Here is a 17,644-nt window from a genome sequence, read left to right as displayed (position 1 = left end):
TCCTGCTAGGGTGGCGGTGCGACGGTTGGGTGTTATAAGGGCGCACGGCCCTGGCTGCCTTATGCCGTTGTCGCATTGGATCCCCTAGTGTGGATGCAGCTACTCCATGGGGTCCGGGTAGGGGTGTTGTTGTGTTTCTGGGGGCACTACGCTGTTCTCTCACTGTGATTCTGGGGGCACTACACTGTTCTTTTCTCACCGTGTTTCTGGGGGCACTACGCTGTTCTTTTCTCACCTTGTTTCCGGGGGCACTATCTTGTAAGCCACCATTTCATTTATCTCTTTATTTTGTATTAGAAGTAGAGGATACTGTAATAGGTGATATAGGGTCGGCTTCCCATCCCTCTAACGCCTAGTGTGTAGCTGGGTTCTCTTTCTGGGCCAGAGCTTAGACAAATAAGAGAGAGGCAGGACACAAAAACATGTGTATTGCTAAATTCTACAATTGGAACGGGTAGACGTCACAAGAGTAATTATGCTGGACAATGATAAACCTTAGGCCTAGGCTGTGGGTATTAGTATCACGCAGGATTCTCTTTGAGACAATATCAAGTAAAGTGAATATAGCACTACGATCAGGAATCCTACGGCAGGGAAACCAAATAGTCACTTGGGGAAGTCTAGGTTTTATCTATCAGGTGGAGTTCTGTTCACTAGCACCGTGGTACTGTTTTCACTGTTGGCAGTCTAACTCATTTGTCCGTCGTGTTATGAATTATTGTTATTGCACTGGAACCTCCGTATGATCTAAGCAGTTGGTAGCGCGTCCTCTCAGACACTTCTTTCACTGCCCGGCCTTATTCATGTCTCACAGTTACTTTACATACTTTCTTTTACACTAACACTGACACTTTTATTTCTGACTTCCCGTTTTCTGATAATTCACTGTTCTGCCCTTGCTTCACTGTATCACGTTCACTGTGCTTTCATTGTCATTCACTTTCGGGACTGGTTGTGGTACAAGGGCGGCGGAAACAACTCAGCCTAACTACGGACGGGGTTGAGTTCCGCTGGGGCCGGGGGGCCTCCGTATTCAGGGGCCATGGGATCATGCGTAGGGGCGTCCTCTCTCGTTCGGGGCTGCTGGTGGCGAAGGGTCCCGCGCTCTTGGGGTTCAGGGCTGGAGTCTGGCTCTCTGGGCTGGGGCTGAACAGCTGCCTGAATCTTTCATTCAGGCGCCTGACGGAGGACAAGGGTCTCCGGCGTCGGGGTGTTGGGATGTCCCTCCTGGGGGTCCTGGGGGCAGTCTGGAGGTCCCGTGGGCTGCGGTCCCCGGTGATTGGGGATGCCGTCAGGAGTGGGCTGCGGCGTCGGCCTCCGTCGGGGTCCATCAGGCAAGGCCTCTCAGGGACCGGCTGTAGTGAGAAGAGCCCGGTGATGGTCATGGGGCCTCTCCAGTATTCCTCCAGGCTGGGGCCTCCCTCTGGGTCGTAGTTTCGTGTAGGAGAGTCAGCACCTGATGGAGGAGCTCTACAAAATTACCGTTTTTTCGTTGGAATTATCGTACACTATTAAATTCATTTTTATAGTGTTTAATAATCTGAAGTACTTTAAAATTGTCGCCGATACGTTGGTGTATTTACTGAAAAGTTACCCATTACAATTATTTTAATCAATACCGTAATTTTGTAAGATACTGATGTTTACTTAGGTGTATATTTATCACTTTATTTTGTATCAGAATTAGGGCTGTAATGCTAGGTGTAAATAGGCTCGACTTCTCGTTCCTAAAATACCTAACGTGGAGCGGGGTCCTCTTTCGAGACCGGAGCTTAGTGCAATAAAGAGAGGCAGGACACAAAAACTTCAGGCAATAACCTTTACACGTATATTACCACAATCAGACACACGACAAAATCAGCAGATATTACAATATAATACATAGCAAGAAATAAAACCTTATCTAGGATATGTGTATCTCGCAGGATACTTGCTTGTCTGATATTAATGCTAACACAATTAAGCCTAGTGTATTCAGGGTACATTGAATATAGGCGCGGGCGTGAGGCGCGGGGAGTGAGTCTCACAAGGGGAGAGGAGGAGGGGTGTGGGGAGTGACTTGTGACGGCTAGGACGGAGTTATGGTAATACTGGAGAGAGGTAAGTATTAACAATGGGACTTACACGTTTTCCAATGGCAAAGGGACTTTAGTAATTGATTATATTCCTGGTTTACACTTACGCTAGGTACTGGGACGAGGGAGTGTCATACAGGATTTACGGGTAGCGTGAGTGGGGGAATATCATTAACACTTTCTCATATTATTTCTTTAGAGTTTACAGCAGTGGGGGTGTATTACTACGGAGGAATTTCCAGGCGGCACAGTTTTACTAATTGTACATAGGGGACGTCACTCATAAATCTAGTTCATCAGATCTTGGTTCACACACTCGTCCTTTATTCTCTCACTGTGATCTTACTTGCCCCGATATTCACTATATTAAGTCACTGCACGATATTACACTAGGTTCGGCAAAGTTACACTTAACCTAAATCACTTGCGCTGTTTCTGGGCAGCATCACACGTATTTATCATGGGGGGCAGGGGCAGGAACACGCCGTCGGCAATCCTGCCATGCTAGGGGCACCGCCAAGGGGAGGCGTGCCGAGAGGGCACAGGACGACTCGTAGGGGCGTCCTCTCGCGTCCTGGGCTACCTGTGGCCTCCGGTCTGGGCTCAGGGGTGTGGCCCTCGGGACTGGAGCCGAATAGCTCCAGAAACCTCTGGTGTAAGTCTCGGCCGGAGGTGGGAGCCTTACGTCGTCGTGGGGGCGTATGGAGATCGCGCCCGGGCGTCCTGGGGAGGATCGGGAGAGACTGCGGACTGCGGTCTCCAGCATCTAGGGGCGCCGACAGGGGAGGACTGCGGCACCGGCTTACTCTGGGGCCCGTTAGGTGCGTCTGTTCCAGAGCCAGGCGTAGGGAGTGGAGGCCAGGGGAGGCTGTGAGGCCTGACTGGGCTGCTCTGGTACGGGAGGCCTGGGCTCTCGTCTCCTGCCGGGGTGGCGTCTCTCTCCTTGCCTCCTTTCGTCCGAGGGGCCCGGCAATTGGCCGTGGCTGCCCAGGGGCAGGGCTCTCAGGTGTCGGGGCCCGGCAATTGGCCGTGGCCTGAGTGGGGGAGTCAGCGCACCTCTGTGCACCTTCGGAGCGACAGTGGGCAGCCTCACGGAGGCGGGAGCGGCAGTGGGCCGTCTCCTTCTGCAGAAGGGGGGAGCAACAATAGGCCGTCTCTACCAGGGCACCTTCGGAGCGACAATAGGCCGTCCCACGCGGGCGGGAGCGGCAGTAGGCCGTCTCCTTCTGCAGGAGGGGGGAGCGACAATAGGCCGTCTCTACCAGGGCACCTTCAGAGTGACAATAGGCCGTCTCTACCAGGGCACCTTCGGAGCGACAATAGGCTGTCTCACGAGGGCGGAAGCGGCAGTAGGCCGTCTCCTGAGGGGCGCTGTCTGGAGTGTCTAGAACAACTCCACCCCAAGCTGGTTCAACAATCCCACTCCGTGAAGGTAGTGTCCTTCTCCTACGACGGCGACGGCGTGGTGGCTGCGTGACAGGGGCGCACGGCCTGGGCTGACATATACCGTTGTTGCTGGGGGTTGCTCCGACTGGTGGCGGCTACCCCGTGGGGTCCGTGTGGGGGTGTCGACACGTTCCCGGGCATACTGGGCTGTATCTCACTTGCCCCGTTGTCGGGGGCACTACGGTATTCTTCTGTTTCCATTTCGGGGGCACTGCATTGTAAGTCACGCATTTTAAGGGCATACCATGAAAATCTCATAATTATAGTAATATAATCGTATCCTTCATTACAAAAATAATGTTATAAGAAATACCCTTTGTGCCATTCTAGAAAATCAATCTGACTTGCAGCAGAATGCAGTCCACAGAACTGTAGTAGATAACTCTCAGAAATGTGCTTCCTCTTGCAGATGATAGCTCAGCAAGACCATAAAAGAAGTATTTTCAGTGATCATCATTACATTAGCCCCTTAGATCACTCATCAGTTAAACTGTGGAACAACTGTGCATGATTAGCTATGCGTGCCACAAAATTTACAACCATGCTAGCTTTCAACCCAGAATTATCGTACAAACAGTACGATAATAGAAAATGGTACAGTACGTACTGTACATCGTACCGGGGGCAATATTATCGTACATGTGGCAACACTGGAGAGGGGATGCCGGTGTAGCGTCATGATCTGTCCCCCTGTCCGCCCCCTACGGCGCATGCGCGGAAGTTGCCAGAGGCCGCCACAAATATGCCATTTGTCCTCTGATCTCTGTAGGGGTAACATGATCGGAGCCTCTCGCCCTTTGTTTACAAACGGCAAATGGTCATTCCGGCGTCTCATATCATTCGTCTCAAAGCTTTCTCGGGTAGTTTTCGCCCTTAAATTAAATTAGGTTAGGCGGAAAGCAGTAAAAATTCGAATTTCTAAGGTATGAATGAGTTAAGTTGGATAAACATAGTTATAATTAATCATCTGGGGACGAGTTATCTAATCTGTTAGGCGTGAGGATTGCCTTAGCTTTGAATCTTTACAGGAATGAGTCAAGCTCGTATTGTCCCGTGTATTAAACCGTTTTTATCATACATATCCTTGAAATTATAAATAGTTTTGGCACACACTACCTCATTCGGTTGTGCATTCCACTGATCAATTGTCCTATTAGGGAAACTGAATTTCCTTACATCTTTATCACCTCTATTTTTATGCTGTATTTTGCAATGTCCTCTTGCTGATGCTTCACACATATGATATATATTCATTTATGTCTATTTTCTGTTCCCCTGATATGCATTTATATAGCATAATCATGTCTCTTCCTCTCCTGCAGCGTTGGTAAATTCAATCTTTCCAGTCTTTCTCAGTGACTTAAATCCCTTAAGCTTGGTACCCATCTTGTAGTGGCCCGTTGTACTTTTTCAATCTTATTTGTGTTTTTTGAGATGAGGATTCCAGACTACTGTGATGCATACTCCAGAGTTGGTCTGATGAATATCTTCCTCAGCATATCTTCATTTATATACGTGAATGCTATTCTCATATTAGCAAGCAATGTATACATGTTTAAGTACCTTCTCAATGATGTGATCATCAGGAGATAGTCTGTTACTGATAATTACTCTAGGTCCTTCTCCTTTTCTGATATGTGTAGGGTTGATCTTCCTAACTTATCCATGCTACCAATCTGGTCTTTTCTCACTTTTGCAAATTTTATTACATGACACTTGTCCACTTTAAATTCCATTTGCCATTTATTGCTCCATTCATGAAGCTTGTTCAATTCCTCTTGCAGCTCTTTGCAAGAATCTATGTTAGTAATTTTCTTTTGAATTTTTGCATCATCTGCAAACATACTTAGATAGCTTCCTCTCTGCGTTATATATTCACTTTAATACCCACCCAACCCCTTTTAAATGCCATAGAGTCAATAAGTGGCTTGGTGCTAACTTTTCCTTTTCTTTTTTTTTTTCCAATTATCCAATCCAATCCCTTTAGTTTGAGAAATCTTACATCTCCCTTTAGTTTTGAGAAATCTCACATAAGAGTGTTAGGCTAGTCCAGTATAGTTCAAGTTCAGTCATTGTGAAATGAAAATTAGCCTCTGAATTTCATTTATGGAAAAGTACTTTTAACTCCAGACACTATGAAAACAGTATGCACTCCAGTAGGGTATGCATACTGAAGGTTCCTGTTCACACTGTTACAGCACTTCTACTGATTCAATGGATAATGATAAAGTTAAGACCCTTATCAGTTACGTTACTGAGATCACTTCAGATACTAGTTATGGGAAATAAAAAAAAAAAAATCCTAAGTTAGGTTATTCAGCACATTGGGTACATTACTACACATCACTCATTGGCATATTTCTGCAATAGCACCAAACTAGTTTATTTAAATCTGCACACATGTGCAGTAACATATACCCTGTCGTGTCCAGTAGCACAGGATATATTTATATACTGTACTATCAGTGGAAATGCAATGAACACAGTAATTAAAAAAAAAGCAAAAGTTAGCACCAAGCCAATGAAAATATGGCACTGAGGTGGAAGGGGGTTGGGTGGTTATTAAAGTGAAAATATAAGGCTGAGAGATAAGACACATGAAGTACAAGAGGAGGTGAATAATAAGCGCCAGTACCAAGCTAAAACAATGACTACATGGCACTATAATGGAAGAGGGTTTGGTGGGTATTAAAGTGAAAATGTAAGGCAGAGAAGGTAAGACAGATAAAGTACAGGAGCAGAGTGGGAAGAGGGAAGGATGGAGATTAAAGTGCCACTTTTGCGACAAGCAGGGATACTGAGGAAGTATTCTGTCCCCCTCCCCAGAGGGGGTACTATCAATGGAAACTAAGTCAGCTCCAGTCACGGTTATCTCACGAGTCCCTTTCCCCTCGGGAGGGGATAAGAATACTTCCTCAGTATCCCTGCTTGTCGTAAAAGCCGACTAAAAATCCTTCCCCTTTTCCCCCTCTGCTTCTTGTACTTTATGTTCCACCTCTCTGACATATATTTTCAATACCCACCCAAGTTAGTGCCATATAAATGGAATGGATTATTTTTAAAAAAAAAAAAAGAAAGAAAGAAAGGAAAGCGAGCACCAAGGCACTCAATGACTATATGGCACTACAATAGGAGTTGGGTGGGTATTAAAGTGAAAATATAAGGCAGAGAGGTGGGACAGATAAAGTGCAAGAAGCAGAGGGGGAAAAGAGGAAGGATGCAGATTAAAGTGTTCCTTTTAGACGGTTTTTACGACAAGAAGGGATACTGAGGAGGTATTCTATCCCCTCCCTCCCCAGGGGGAAACTTAGTCATTGAGTGGCTTGGTGCTCGCTTTCCTTTTTTTTTTTTTTTTTTTTTAATTCCATTCCATTTAATTCCATTCCATTCATGAGTCCTTTACTCATCCCTCTTAACCACCTGTGAGGTCTACAAATACCTGTACACTAGTCAAATTTAACACAGTGAGAACTACTCAGCTACAGACCAGTATCACTGACCAGTGTTGTAAGATACTAGAAAAGCTGATAAGGGAAGTTTGGGTAAAACATCTAGAACATGGTATGATAAAAGAGAGGCAGTTCGGTTTTAGGAAGGGAAAATCATGTTACTAATCTTCTATGCAATTATGACAAAGTTAGAGAAACATTACAGAAAAGAGAAGGATGGGTGGACAGTACCTATTTAGATTTTAAGAAAGCATTTGACAGAGTACCGCACCAGACTTTTATGGAAACTGTACCATCAAGGAGGTATCCAAGGCAATCTCCACTGTTGGATGCAGGATTTTCTCAGAAAATGGGAAATGAGAACAATATTAAGGGGGAATTACTGATCATGGAGGGAAGTGACCAGCGGAGTTCCACAGGGCTCAGTTATGTTTTTAGTATATATAAATGGCATAGATAGTAATATTGGAAATGGAAGCTATCTAAATATGTTTGCAGATGATGCAAAAATTCAAAAGAAAATTACTAACATAGATTCTTGCAAAGAGCTGCAAGAGGAATTGAACAAGCTTCATGAATGGAGCAATAAATGGCAAATGGAATTTAAAGTGGACAAGTGTCATGTAATAAAATTTGGTAAAAGTGAGAAAAGACCAGATTGGTATTATAAGTTAGGAAGATCAACCCTACACATATCAGAAAAGGAGAAGGACCTAGGAGTAATTATCAGTAACAGACTATCTCCTGATGATCACATCATTGAGAAGGTACGAAACATGTATACATTGCTTGCTAATATGAGAATAGCATTCACATATATAAATGAAGATATGCTGAGGAAGATATTCATCACACCAACTCTGGAGTATGCATCACAATAGTCTGGAATCCTCATCTCAAAAAACACAAATAAGATTGAAAAAGTACAACGGGCCACTACAAGATGGGTACCAAGCTTAAGGGATTTAAGTTACTGAGAAAGACTGGAAAGATTGAATTTACCAACGCTGCAGGAGAGGAGGAGACATGATTATGCTATATAAATGCATATCAGGGGAACAGAAAATAGACATAAATGAATATATATCATATGTGTGAAGCATCAGCAAGAGGACATTGCAAAATACAGCATAAAAATAAAGGTGATAAAGATGTAAGGAAATTCAGTTTCCCTAATAAGACAATTGATCAGTGGAATGCACAACCGAATGAGGTAGTGTGTGCCAAAACTATTTATAATTTCAAGGATATGTATGATAAAACGGTTTAATGCACGGGACAATACAGGCTTGACTCATTCCTGTAAAGAGATTCAAAGCTAAGGCAATCCTCACGCCTAACAGATTAGATAACTCGTCCCCAGATGATTAATTATAACTATGTTTATCCAACTTAACTCATTCATACCTTAGAAATTCAATTTTTACAGCATTCCGCCTAACATAATTTAAAATAAAAGCGAAAACTACCCGAGAAAGCTTTGAGACGAATGATATGAGACGCCGGAATGACCATTTGCCGTTTGTAAACAAAGGGCGAGAGGCTCCGATCATGTTACCCCTACAGAGATCAGAGGACAAATGGCATATTTGTGGCGGCCTCTGGCAACTTCCGCGCATGCGCCGTAGGGGGCGGACAGGGGGACAGATCATGACGCTACACCGGGACCACGGGACCGTGAGTCCGTGACTCCGTGAGCGAAGCGAGAGCGAACCGGACGTGTGAATGCATAGGACCGTGAGCGGAGCGAGAGCATGACTGGAGCGTGACCGTCCCTATAGTGTGAATAGGGCCTTAAGCAGGATGATGATGAATGATAAATAACAAAAGTATGAACAAGGAATCGGTGTACAATTTATGTGAACTTGAAGCCTCGCATCAGAGAGATGGCGCCACTGGAGAGAGAGAGAGAGAGAGAGAGAGAGGTGGGGAAAGCTAACCCAGCAGCCAATCACACGCTGCAAAAAAGTTCGCATGATACTGGCCAACCAATGATGTTGCTTATTTTGAAACTCGCTCCTCCCTGTTCTAACCTTCCTCTCCCTTCTCGTTTTGCCTTCAGTTGGTCTCGAAAGTTGGGAGAGTAATATACGAAAGTTAATTAATTAATTAATTATTATTTTTTTAAGACGAGTCAACCTCAGGATGTTTTTCGAAAACATAGTGTGCTGGAAAGCAGAGAAAGTCTCAGGTACGCCGTTATTATTATTTTTTTATTATTTTTGCGTAGATCGAGGCTGTAGTGCCCCGTTGCATCTACGTTCAATATGAGCCCAGTGAACTGGTGTCTAGTTTTCCTCCTGTAGTCCACTATTCTGCGGGGAGATAGTATACTATAATAGTGACCTAGACAAGACGTTTGTACAGGACTTCCATAAACTCCGCCCATCTTACCCTGAAGTCAAATCAGTTTTACCCTAAATTCCTGTTTTACCCTAACTAGTCGGCAACACTGACTTCGATTGCATATATATATATATATATATATATATATATATATATATATATATATATATACAATAAACAGACATACAATATATGTATCTAATAAAATAAGGTAAATTGGATGAAATATATAAAGAACTCCATGTTTTTTATTTAAAAACAAAAATACACTATTATATAAGAAAAAGGCAAATTGGATGAAGTATGTAAGGAATTTCATATATATGATTTAAAGAAAACAACAAGTAAAGTAAGAGATAACTAGTTTCTCTATATTTTATCTAATTTCCATTAGATTACTGGTTTAATCAGAACACACACCTGAGTCAACACGGCCCAACCGTTTCCGAATTAAACGTGGCTCGCAATTTGAAACTTCAGGGTTTTGTGTTCATTTCTATATTAGGATTGCGCAATATTCTTAATTTTCTACCGATTGTGACACTTTCTTTGCATTTTGGCAAAAAAGTACCCTAAAATTACCCTATTTTATGCATTACCCTAAACACGACCCTAGAAAGGGTCTGATTACCCTAGTTTAGGGTATTTTACCCTAAAATGGAAGCCCTGCGTTTGTGTTGCCCAGTCCTCTCCAACACAATGAACAGTAAAACTCGGTAGGCAGAAGGGTTGTCCAGTAGTGTGATATCAACCACTCCGATGTATTTTTTATTTTCTGGCTGCCTTCAGACGACTATTTAGCATAGGGAAACTCCTTGGAAGTGTGGGAGGTAATGCATCCAAATTGAAAGTCCTTACCGTAGCTGAAAAAAAGTGCGTCATCGTATTGAAAGGTATAGGTCATTTTTGCCGCCAGTCAATTGTTTTTGGCTTAGTACAAGGACGCATACAGTAGTAGTTATCGTATATTTTAATCCCATCAGTTTGATGAAGTTCGTGCTTTCCAGATGTTTTCAGCTTTTACAGTAAGTTAGGGGTCCATGAAATAAAATATGTACGAAGGTAGCAATATTACATGATAAAATTTGTAGCCGGATTGAAATACTGGAAATGTAAATTACACTTGGTTCTTTTTGTTCTAGTGGATGGCCGTCGTGGTAGGCTATTATGTGGAATTTACACCCATTTGACAAAATACAGTAATAGCTCACCACTTGGAGAGACCCGGTTCCCTCTGGTGATCAAAAAATTACTACACTTATTGAGACAGGCCTGTATACTTCTGAAAAGCCTTGTTTAAGTCAGTGGTATAACTTAGACGTGGGTTAATGCACTTGACGCATCGGTCGCCACAGGCCTTTGTGGACTCGAGGGAAACGTGAATTGTGACAGTAAGGGTTTATATATTTATTGATGTATTTGGGGAGGGTTCAATACAGTACGTATTCTCTTCGACCAAAAGGCTTTCTATCGCTTCTCAGCGAGTTATTTAGCCCGTACCACAACATTAGCTTTGATACCGGTACTATTACTTTTTTTTTAATTTATTTGCTCTAGATATATATGAAACTGTTAACTAAAGAAATACAGATATAAACTAGTACGGTAAGGAAAGGGTGTTATACACTTTTCACCTAATCTGCCCCAGATTTCCTTTTTGCAGCTTATTTAACAATATAAGATATATATTGCTGTACGTTCATTCCATAGGACTTCATGACTAGCGCCATATTATACCGTTGATCTGTTACAGCTCAGAGTTCATGGTGGAGAAATGGTTCTTTTTGGCCGAGTTAGAATAAAACGAAAATAGTTAAGATCCCTACGGTAACGAGAACACTGCTGTAACCTTAATCTGCACCTTAACTTGGACTAAAGCTGCCATCTCTCCACTTTGAATGCTGAGTTGGTCACAGGAATACGTTGTTAGTCACGAAGAAGTGCTATGGAAGGGATGTAGAGCCGTAGTATTGCCATTATCTGCAACTCAACCACGTGAAATAAACTGCAAAAGGACGGACATCTAGATCAAGTTAAAGTGAAAGAACTTCAGAAAATGGCACAACCGAGGACTATTCTTGTCACTAACTGATGCTTTTTCTAGTCCATTGAACTGAAATCCCTACACATTAAATATAAATGTTATACGAGAATAGTGAGATGGAAAGCAAGATAGGTAGCCAAGAAGGAGGTGCAGGGAAGCTGTATAATTTAACGAGAATAGAGTCAAAATAGCATGCAAGGAAATGGGTAACACTGTCCTCCATGGCTTGCAGTAAATACCAACAGATTGGATATTCAGTGGGCAAATACTTCTGAAGTCACCGGTATGATGTAAACAAACCATATTCTCTTCTATATCACTTTCTATGATCTGTTAACGAGATAAGTTACACACTCAAGTGTTATAACAAGAACGGCATTCCTAAATAGTCTTACATTCTTCACTTAGCTTGATGCAGAATTGCTGGCTATTCACCCTAGTGCTGAATTCAAACAATGTATTGCTCGAATGTGGTCCTGATCAAGTAAAAGTGCTACGGAAAGGGTGTAAAGCCGCAAAACTGAAATTTCCGGCAACACGGTGCATGAAGTAACTTTCGGAGATACGAAAATCTGGACTATGAAAATTAAAATGAAAGGAGTATAGTGGGGGAGCCCCTCCAGCCCCCTACCTCTATGTTAGATTTTAGGTTTGGATAATTTGGAGTGGTAGGTGGGGGCGTTCACATCCACTCAGTCGATGTAGTGCAGCACTCGTATGGCTGTTCTTTCCTCTCTTCCTTCCTCCTTTCCTTCCTTCCTCTTAAGTCTTCCTTCCTTTCTTTTCTGTCTTGCTTATGGGTGCCTTTACACTGAGTGACAAGCCAAATGGTTTCCTGTACATCAGGAAACCATTAACCATGCTGGGTGGTAACTATATAACCAAATTATGGCACCCAGTGGTTTAGTGGGTAATTTAAGGCACTCCAATTTGATTGAGCCGAGGTAGGTTTATATCCAAGGGGTGGTTGGGGTTTATTGCTCACGTAATGCCACTCACGGATGAGAGACTGGTCACTCATCTTAAATGACAGGACCAGCTTGCCTAGCCCCGGGCTCCTACGCTCCTCATGGTGCGACACAGGATTAGATGATGATAATTTTACCTAATTAGGATAGGGTAGTGTAGGTTAGAATAAGTTAGGTTAGGATAGATTAGATTGTATAAGTTAGATCTCAGATTCTGGTGGGGGCTCTTTAGGTAAGACTGTGACAGTTCTAGATGGTTAAAATCAGGGGGCCTGGGGGGCAAAGCCCTCGTTAGGATAAGCCTGGTTTTGATCTGTTTTTAGGCCAGACCGTTGGGTTTCAATATATTTGGACGTCTGATGCACTGACGCGTCCCGTCGGCGAGATCGTATAATCGTTGCGTCCAGTAGGTAAACAGGTCTGGGGGCTTCCTGAAATACCCTCAAATATGTATATATCACTGAGCTCTGTAGAGCTCAATTGTGTATATACCGTACACTTTTTGTAGTTTAAACAAATAACTGTTGCATACAAAAATCAGATTACTTACCGGTACCTATAGATGACAATTTAAGAGTTGCAGTTGCCGCGCCCTTATGGTAAAGTATGTAAACTTGCATACCGGTAGGTAAGTGAACATGGATCCGTACTAATTAATCCTGAAATGTAATTGATTTGTACTATAAAACCCAAAATAATGGTCGCTAGGTAAGATTTTTAAGGGATGTAAGATTGCCAGAAACTCCACGTAAAGTTGCACTCGTATTTAAAAAATTTGAATCTAATCGAACATTCGCATGCGTTAATTTCACTGGGTTATGAACCTTATGGACAATAATATAACTTTTTTTTTTAACCATTTAAGACAATAAAATGTTAATTAGAATATCAGGCATTATATGAACACGCTGTTATTTTTGAAATGTAGACGACAACTAGAATCCATAATTACGTGAAATAAAGGACCACCGGTAAAAATAACCTGCTATCACGTAGGGTATAAAAAGCGGGCATCTGTTGTTTACGTGTCACTTCTTCGTTAGCGTCGACTGGTTAACACGCACAACGTTTGTGCTGCTTGCTTTGTCAAAATGGACGCTTACCAGGAGTTCGTGCGAAGCCTCTGTGCTTCCCTTAAAGTGAAGAACGTCACTGCGAAGAATTTTAGTGACATTTGTGCAAAATACAGTGTTAAGGCCTTGGGGAGTGGGGCACAGGGTTCCTGCCGTCTTCTGAACGGAAAAGATAAAAGCTACGTTGTTAAGAATTACAGTAACAGCGGATTAACGGATATGGCTACAGAGGTAAGGTTCTTGAGCAAAATTAAACGTGTAAATGGTGTTCAACAATTGGTAGGAGTATGTGTGGAAAACCGATCTTTATTGACAAAATTCGCCGGTCAGTCTATTGACACCCAGAAAATTAACCAGCATTCGCTGATGACAGTTCTTCAACAGGTGGCCAAAATAGTTGACGATATCAATTCCCTGGATATTTACCATAACGACCTGAAGTGTGCCAACATATGTGTGCAGCAGACTGCTGCTGGACCAAAAGTTACAGTCATCGACTTCGGTCTGGCCACCACCGCCTCCAGCCCGCTGTTGGACGAACCCATGGGTCCCCGTGAGGCCCAAAAGTATCCCTGGGTTGCCCCTGAGGTGCTGGCTGGGGAAAGCAGCTCGTCGGCTTCGGATACGTTCAGTGTGGCGTTTGTGGCCCGCACATTATTCAACGAAGCCAAGCTGACGATGCCATCTCGACTGGATAGCTGGGTTAACGATGCCCTGTCCCCTAACCCAGTGGTCAGACCCACTCTTAGTCAGCTGATTGATATTCTATCACAGTGAAAACACTTGCTGTGTATTTTGTCTTCATTACCAACACCACTGCTAGCATGGCTCCATCAGCTGAACACAACAGTGAGGGGTTGGCCTAGTTATCCTACGGTTCGAACCACGTTTACTTAGTTATTTAAAGTTCTTCCTCAATAAGAACCATTCCATAGTGTTTTAATGTTTACGTTTTAACCCTTACGACTGGTAGCATGGCTCCATCAGCTGAACACAACAGTGACGTGTTAGCCTATGGTCATCCTGCGGTTCAAACCATCTTTACTCAGTTTTTTAAAGCTCTACCTCAATAAGAACCATTGCTTAGTGTTTTAATGTTTACATTTTAACTCTAATGACTGCTAGGATGGCTGCATCAGCTGAACACAACAGTGAGGTGTTAACCTAGTCATCCTGCGGTTCAAACCACCTTTACTCAGTTATTGAAAGCTCTGCCTCAATAAGAACCATTCCGTAGTGTTTTAATGTTTACATTTTAACTCGACTGCTAGGATGGCTGCATCAGCTGAACGCAACAGTGAGGTGTTAACCTAGTCATCCGGCTGTCAAAACCACTTTTACTCAGTTATTTAAAGTTCTTCCTCAATAACAACCATTCCATACTGTTTTGTTATTTACATTTTAACGCTTACGACTGCTAGGATGGCTCCATAACAGCACATCCTGCTGTCCGAACCTTCTTCAAAGGAGCACTGCCTTGCAGCGGTGAAGAGCTTGTGCATCCCAGTGATCAGTGGGGCTGTACTAGACAGGTGCTACTCTGCACTGTCTGATTGCATCCCTCTTCCTCTACGCCAGGCGCGTAGCACCCATCTAGGAAGAAACTCTCATCCCTTTTCTGTCCAACTTTCTAATGCAAGAGTTAACTGTTACTCCCAGTCCTTCATTTATGCAACTGGTCAACTCTGGAACTGTCTCCCTCTGTCTGTATTTCCTACCTTCAGTGATCTCCAGTGTGTCCAGGCATCTCGAAATGAACGGATCTTGAATTTGGCACTTTTGTATTTTTTTTTTCCCTTGGAAGGAACAGTTTGCAGGTTCCTGGCCTTTGGTTCCTTCTTCCTTGCATTAAAAAAAAAAAAAAAAGGCAGGTTCACTGTTAGGGATCAGACTAAAAGTGTTTTCCCCTCGCAGTAATTACGTGAGCCGAATCTACGAGGTATACTGACTCAAGCCTCGACAAGTCAATGCATAGTGTTTTGGCACAATAGCATACTTTTTTCTTTTTTTTTTCTTCAGTGTTGACAGGTTGGATGGTGCCAATCATCAAGGGTCAGTCTGAATAAAGAAATACATCATGCAGTCTGATATGGGCTTACACAGTTTGTTATTGGTGTTTTGTCCTAGTAACTGCAGGCCAGTTTTGAAATATTACTTGACTGGCTTTTAGTCAGGTGAAAAAGTCGTCTGCTAGTATCATTAATGGATTAAGGTTACATTTACAGTACTTAACAAGTTAATGAAGCATTTAAGGCCTGATAGTTACACGGCATAACTTTTCAGTAAATTAGAGGTTTAATTATAGTGCCCACAAATATAATGTATCACAATAATTCATCGTTGTATACACAAATTGTTGTTTTTCTTGTAATAGTATGCTGCAGCGCAGCCAGTGACATGGAATAACGTTTGAAAAGCTACAAGGAGAGAAGCTGCAGAAAATTCCAAGCACTGCATCACCATGATCCCAATATAATGGAATGGTTAGGATCTAAAAATAAATAATAACGCCATAGTGTACGGTAACTTAAGAATGATCACCTAGGCGTAGGTTACATCCATTCACTGAGTGAGGGGCAACTTTCATCACAGTCCATGCATCCCTTTACTCATTCAGCAGGATCTTTCATCACAGTGGCTTCCCAGTGAAATGAATTATGTATTCATTTACTTAGGAGAATCTTTCATCGGAATGCTGTGAGTCGTGTATCCATTTAATCATTCAGGAGAAAATTCATCCGAGTCAAATAATGAGTCGTGCATCCATTCACTCAGTTTTTCAAGAGGATGTAATACACGTCAACTAGAACACTGTTGTATTTATATAAATGTTAGCTACAGAAAGTATAGTCATTACTGAAGTATATCCAATGTTCATTATAACTGGTTCGAATCAAACCTGTACAATACTGTAATTTTAGTAATATCTTCTAGGCTACGTAGGTTACACAAGTTATACGCAGATAGCAAGTCAGTAATTGGCAACGGACATTATAACCATGGCCATAGTGGCATCAAAAGGAAACAAACTTTGTACCTGTGCCGTATGTCATTGTGGGAAAGAGCAAAAACAAACATCAGAAAGTTTTGACAAAAACGTTGCCCCTAGATACGAAAATGAACGTTACTATAATACCAACAGGATTGAGATTTCTAATAGTAACTACGGTAGCAAAACTCAGTTAGGCTAGTTTAGTGACAATAGTTAACTTCAGTGTTGAGAAGTATGCATATCATTCAATTCAGACATAAACAGTGTCACAAGTATCGTTTAGTTATTGTCATCATAACAGTATACAGTAGGCTGACTATAATTCTAACTAACACCAGATGATTTCATTTAACTGTGGCAAACCCCAAGTGCATGATAGGGGTTATAGAATTATATCTGTAGCCTGTTAACTACGTTTGGATTACCGATGTTTTTATTTATTTATTTATTGCGGGAAGTGAATGCCAAGGGGCAATTCAGTTGAAGGAAACCCCTCATTGTGTACGGGTTAACTAAAGGAAGTCTGTTGTGTTTTGACACATCATTTGTGATGAGCAAAAGAAACAATAAATTGTCTACATGCAGGAACAGTAAATTGTGTAATTCGTCATATGATTCAAGGGGAGAACAGTAACTGTCGATCTAGACGCCATAACAAACTTTGCAGTTCGATGAAGTACTTTTTATTCAAGTTTCAGACGATTTTATCTGAGTGAGGAGAGACATCGAAATTTGAGGGGTTAGATACAGCCTTCATTAGCACTCAGTTAGAGATCTTTCGCAAGTAGTATGAAATCGTCTAGTGATAGCCTGATTAAAAAAAAAAAAAAAAAACGAAATTGAGGATATGAAACAGGCTAGAGAAGTTTATACTCTTTTCACTGAAACTTGGCCTTAAGTCGCCGCCATCGCCCCAACATGAATGCTGAACAATGACCTAACACTACAGCATGATGCTGGTCACGAAAACGTCCTATAAAATAATATAAAGCTGTAGTGTTGCTCACTTCTGCAACCGAAGTACGTGAAAAAATCCGCGAAGGGACAAAAATTTGAGCCAGGTTAGGGTAAAAAGAGTGTAGCAGACATTTGCAGTCTGACTAGTAATAGGTACATTTCAGCAATTTGAGACCTGATAATTTGCTGTATGCCATTTACTAGAAAGAAAATAGGCTTCTTCATAGAAAATGATTTAAAAGGTCATAATATTCACTGTTGTTTCAGGTATTACAGGGGAGCGCGGTAGCTCAG

The 17,644-nt window shown here is 42.4% G+C and overlaps 2 protein-coding genes across 2 annotated transcripts in view; one reads left to right on the top strand and one right to left on the bottom strand.

Moving 5' to 3' along the window:
• The window catches only part of LOC145394538 (RAD52 motif-containing protein 1-like), a 48,903-nt gene extending 47,859 nt beyond the window's left edge, over positions 1–1,044 (bottom strand). Inside the window, exon 1 of the mRNA XM_080268373.1 lies at positions 997–1,044. Within this exon, the coding sequence (XP_080124499.1) occupies positions 997–1,044 (48 nt within the window). The remainder of the gene's footprint in view (positions 1–996) is intronic.
• A 12,375-nt stretch (positions 1,045–13,419) lies between these two features.
• Positions 13,420–14,178, top strand: LOC145394537 (uncharacterized). Its single transcript, XM_080268372.1, has one exon. The coding sequence runs from the start codon at positions 13,420–13,422 to the stop codon at positions 14,176–14,178; it is 759 nt and encodes a 252-aa protein (XP_080124498.1).
• The last annotated feature ends 3,466 nt before the right edge of the window (positions 14,179–17,644 follow it).

The sequence above is a fragment of the Coenobita brevimanus genome, chromosome 27, assembly GCF_032717465.1.
Source record: "Coenobita brevimanus isolate Jiangsu-jjx chromosome 27, ASM3271746v2, whole genome shotgun sequence".
Lineage (NCBI taxonomy): Eukaryota > Metazoa > Arthropoda > Malacostraca > Decapoda > Coenobitidae > Coenobita > Coenobita brevimanus.
This window is presented reverse-complemented; position numbering and strand designations above follow the sequence as displayed.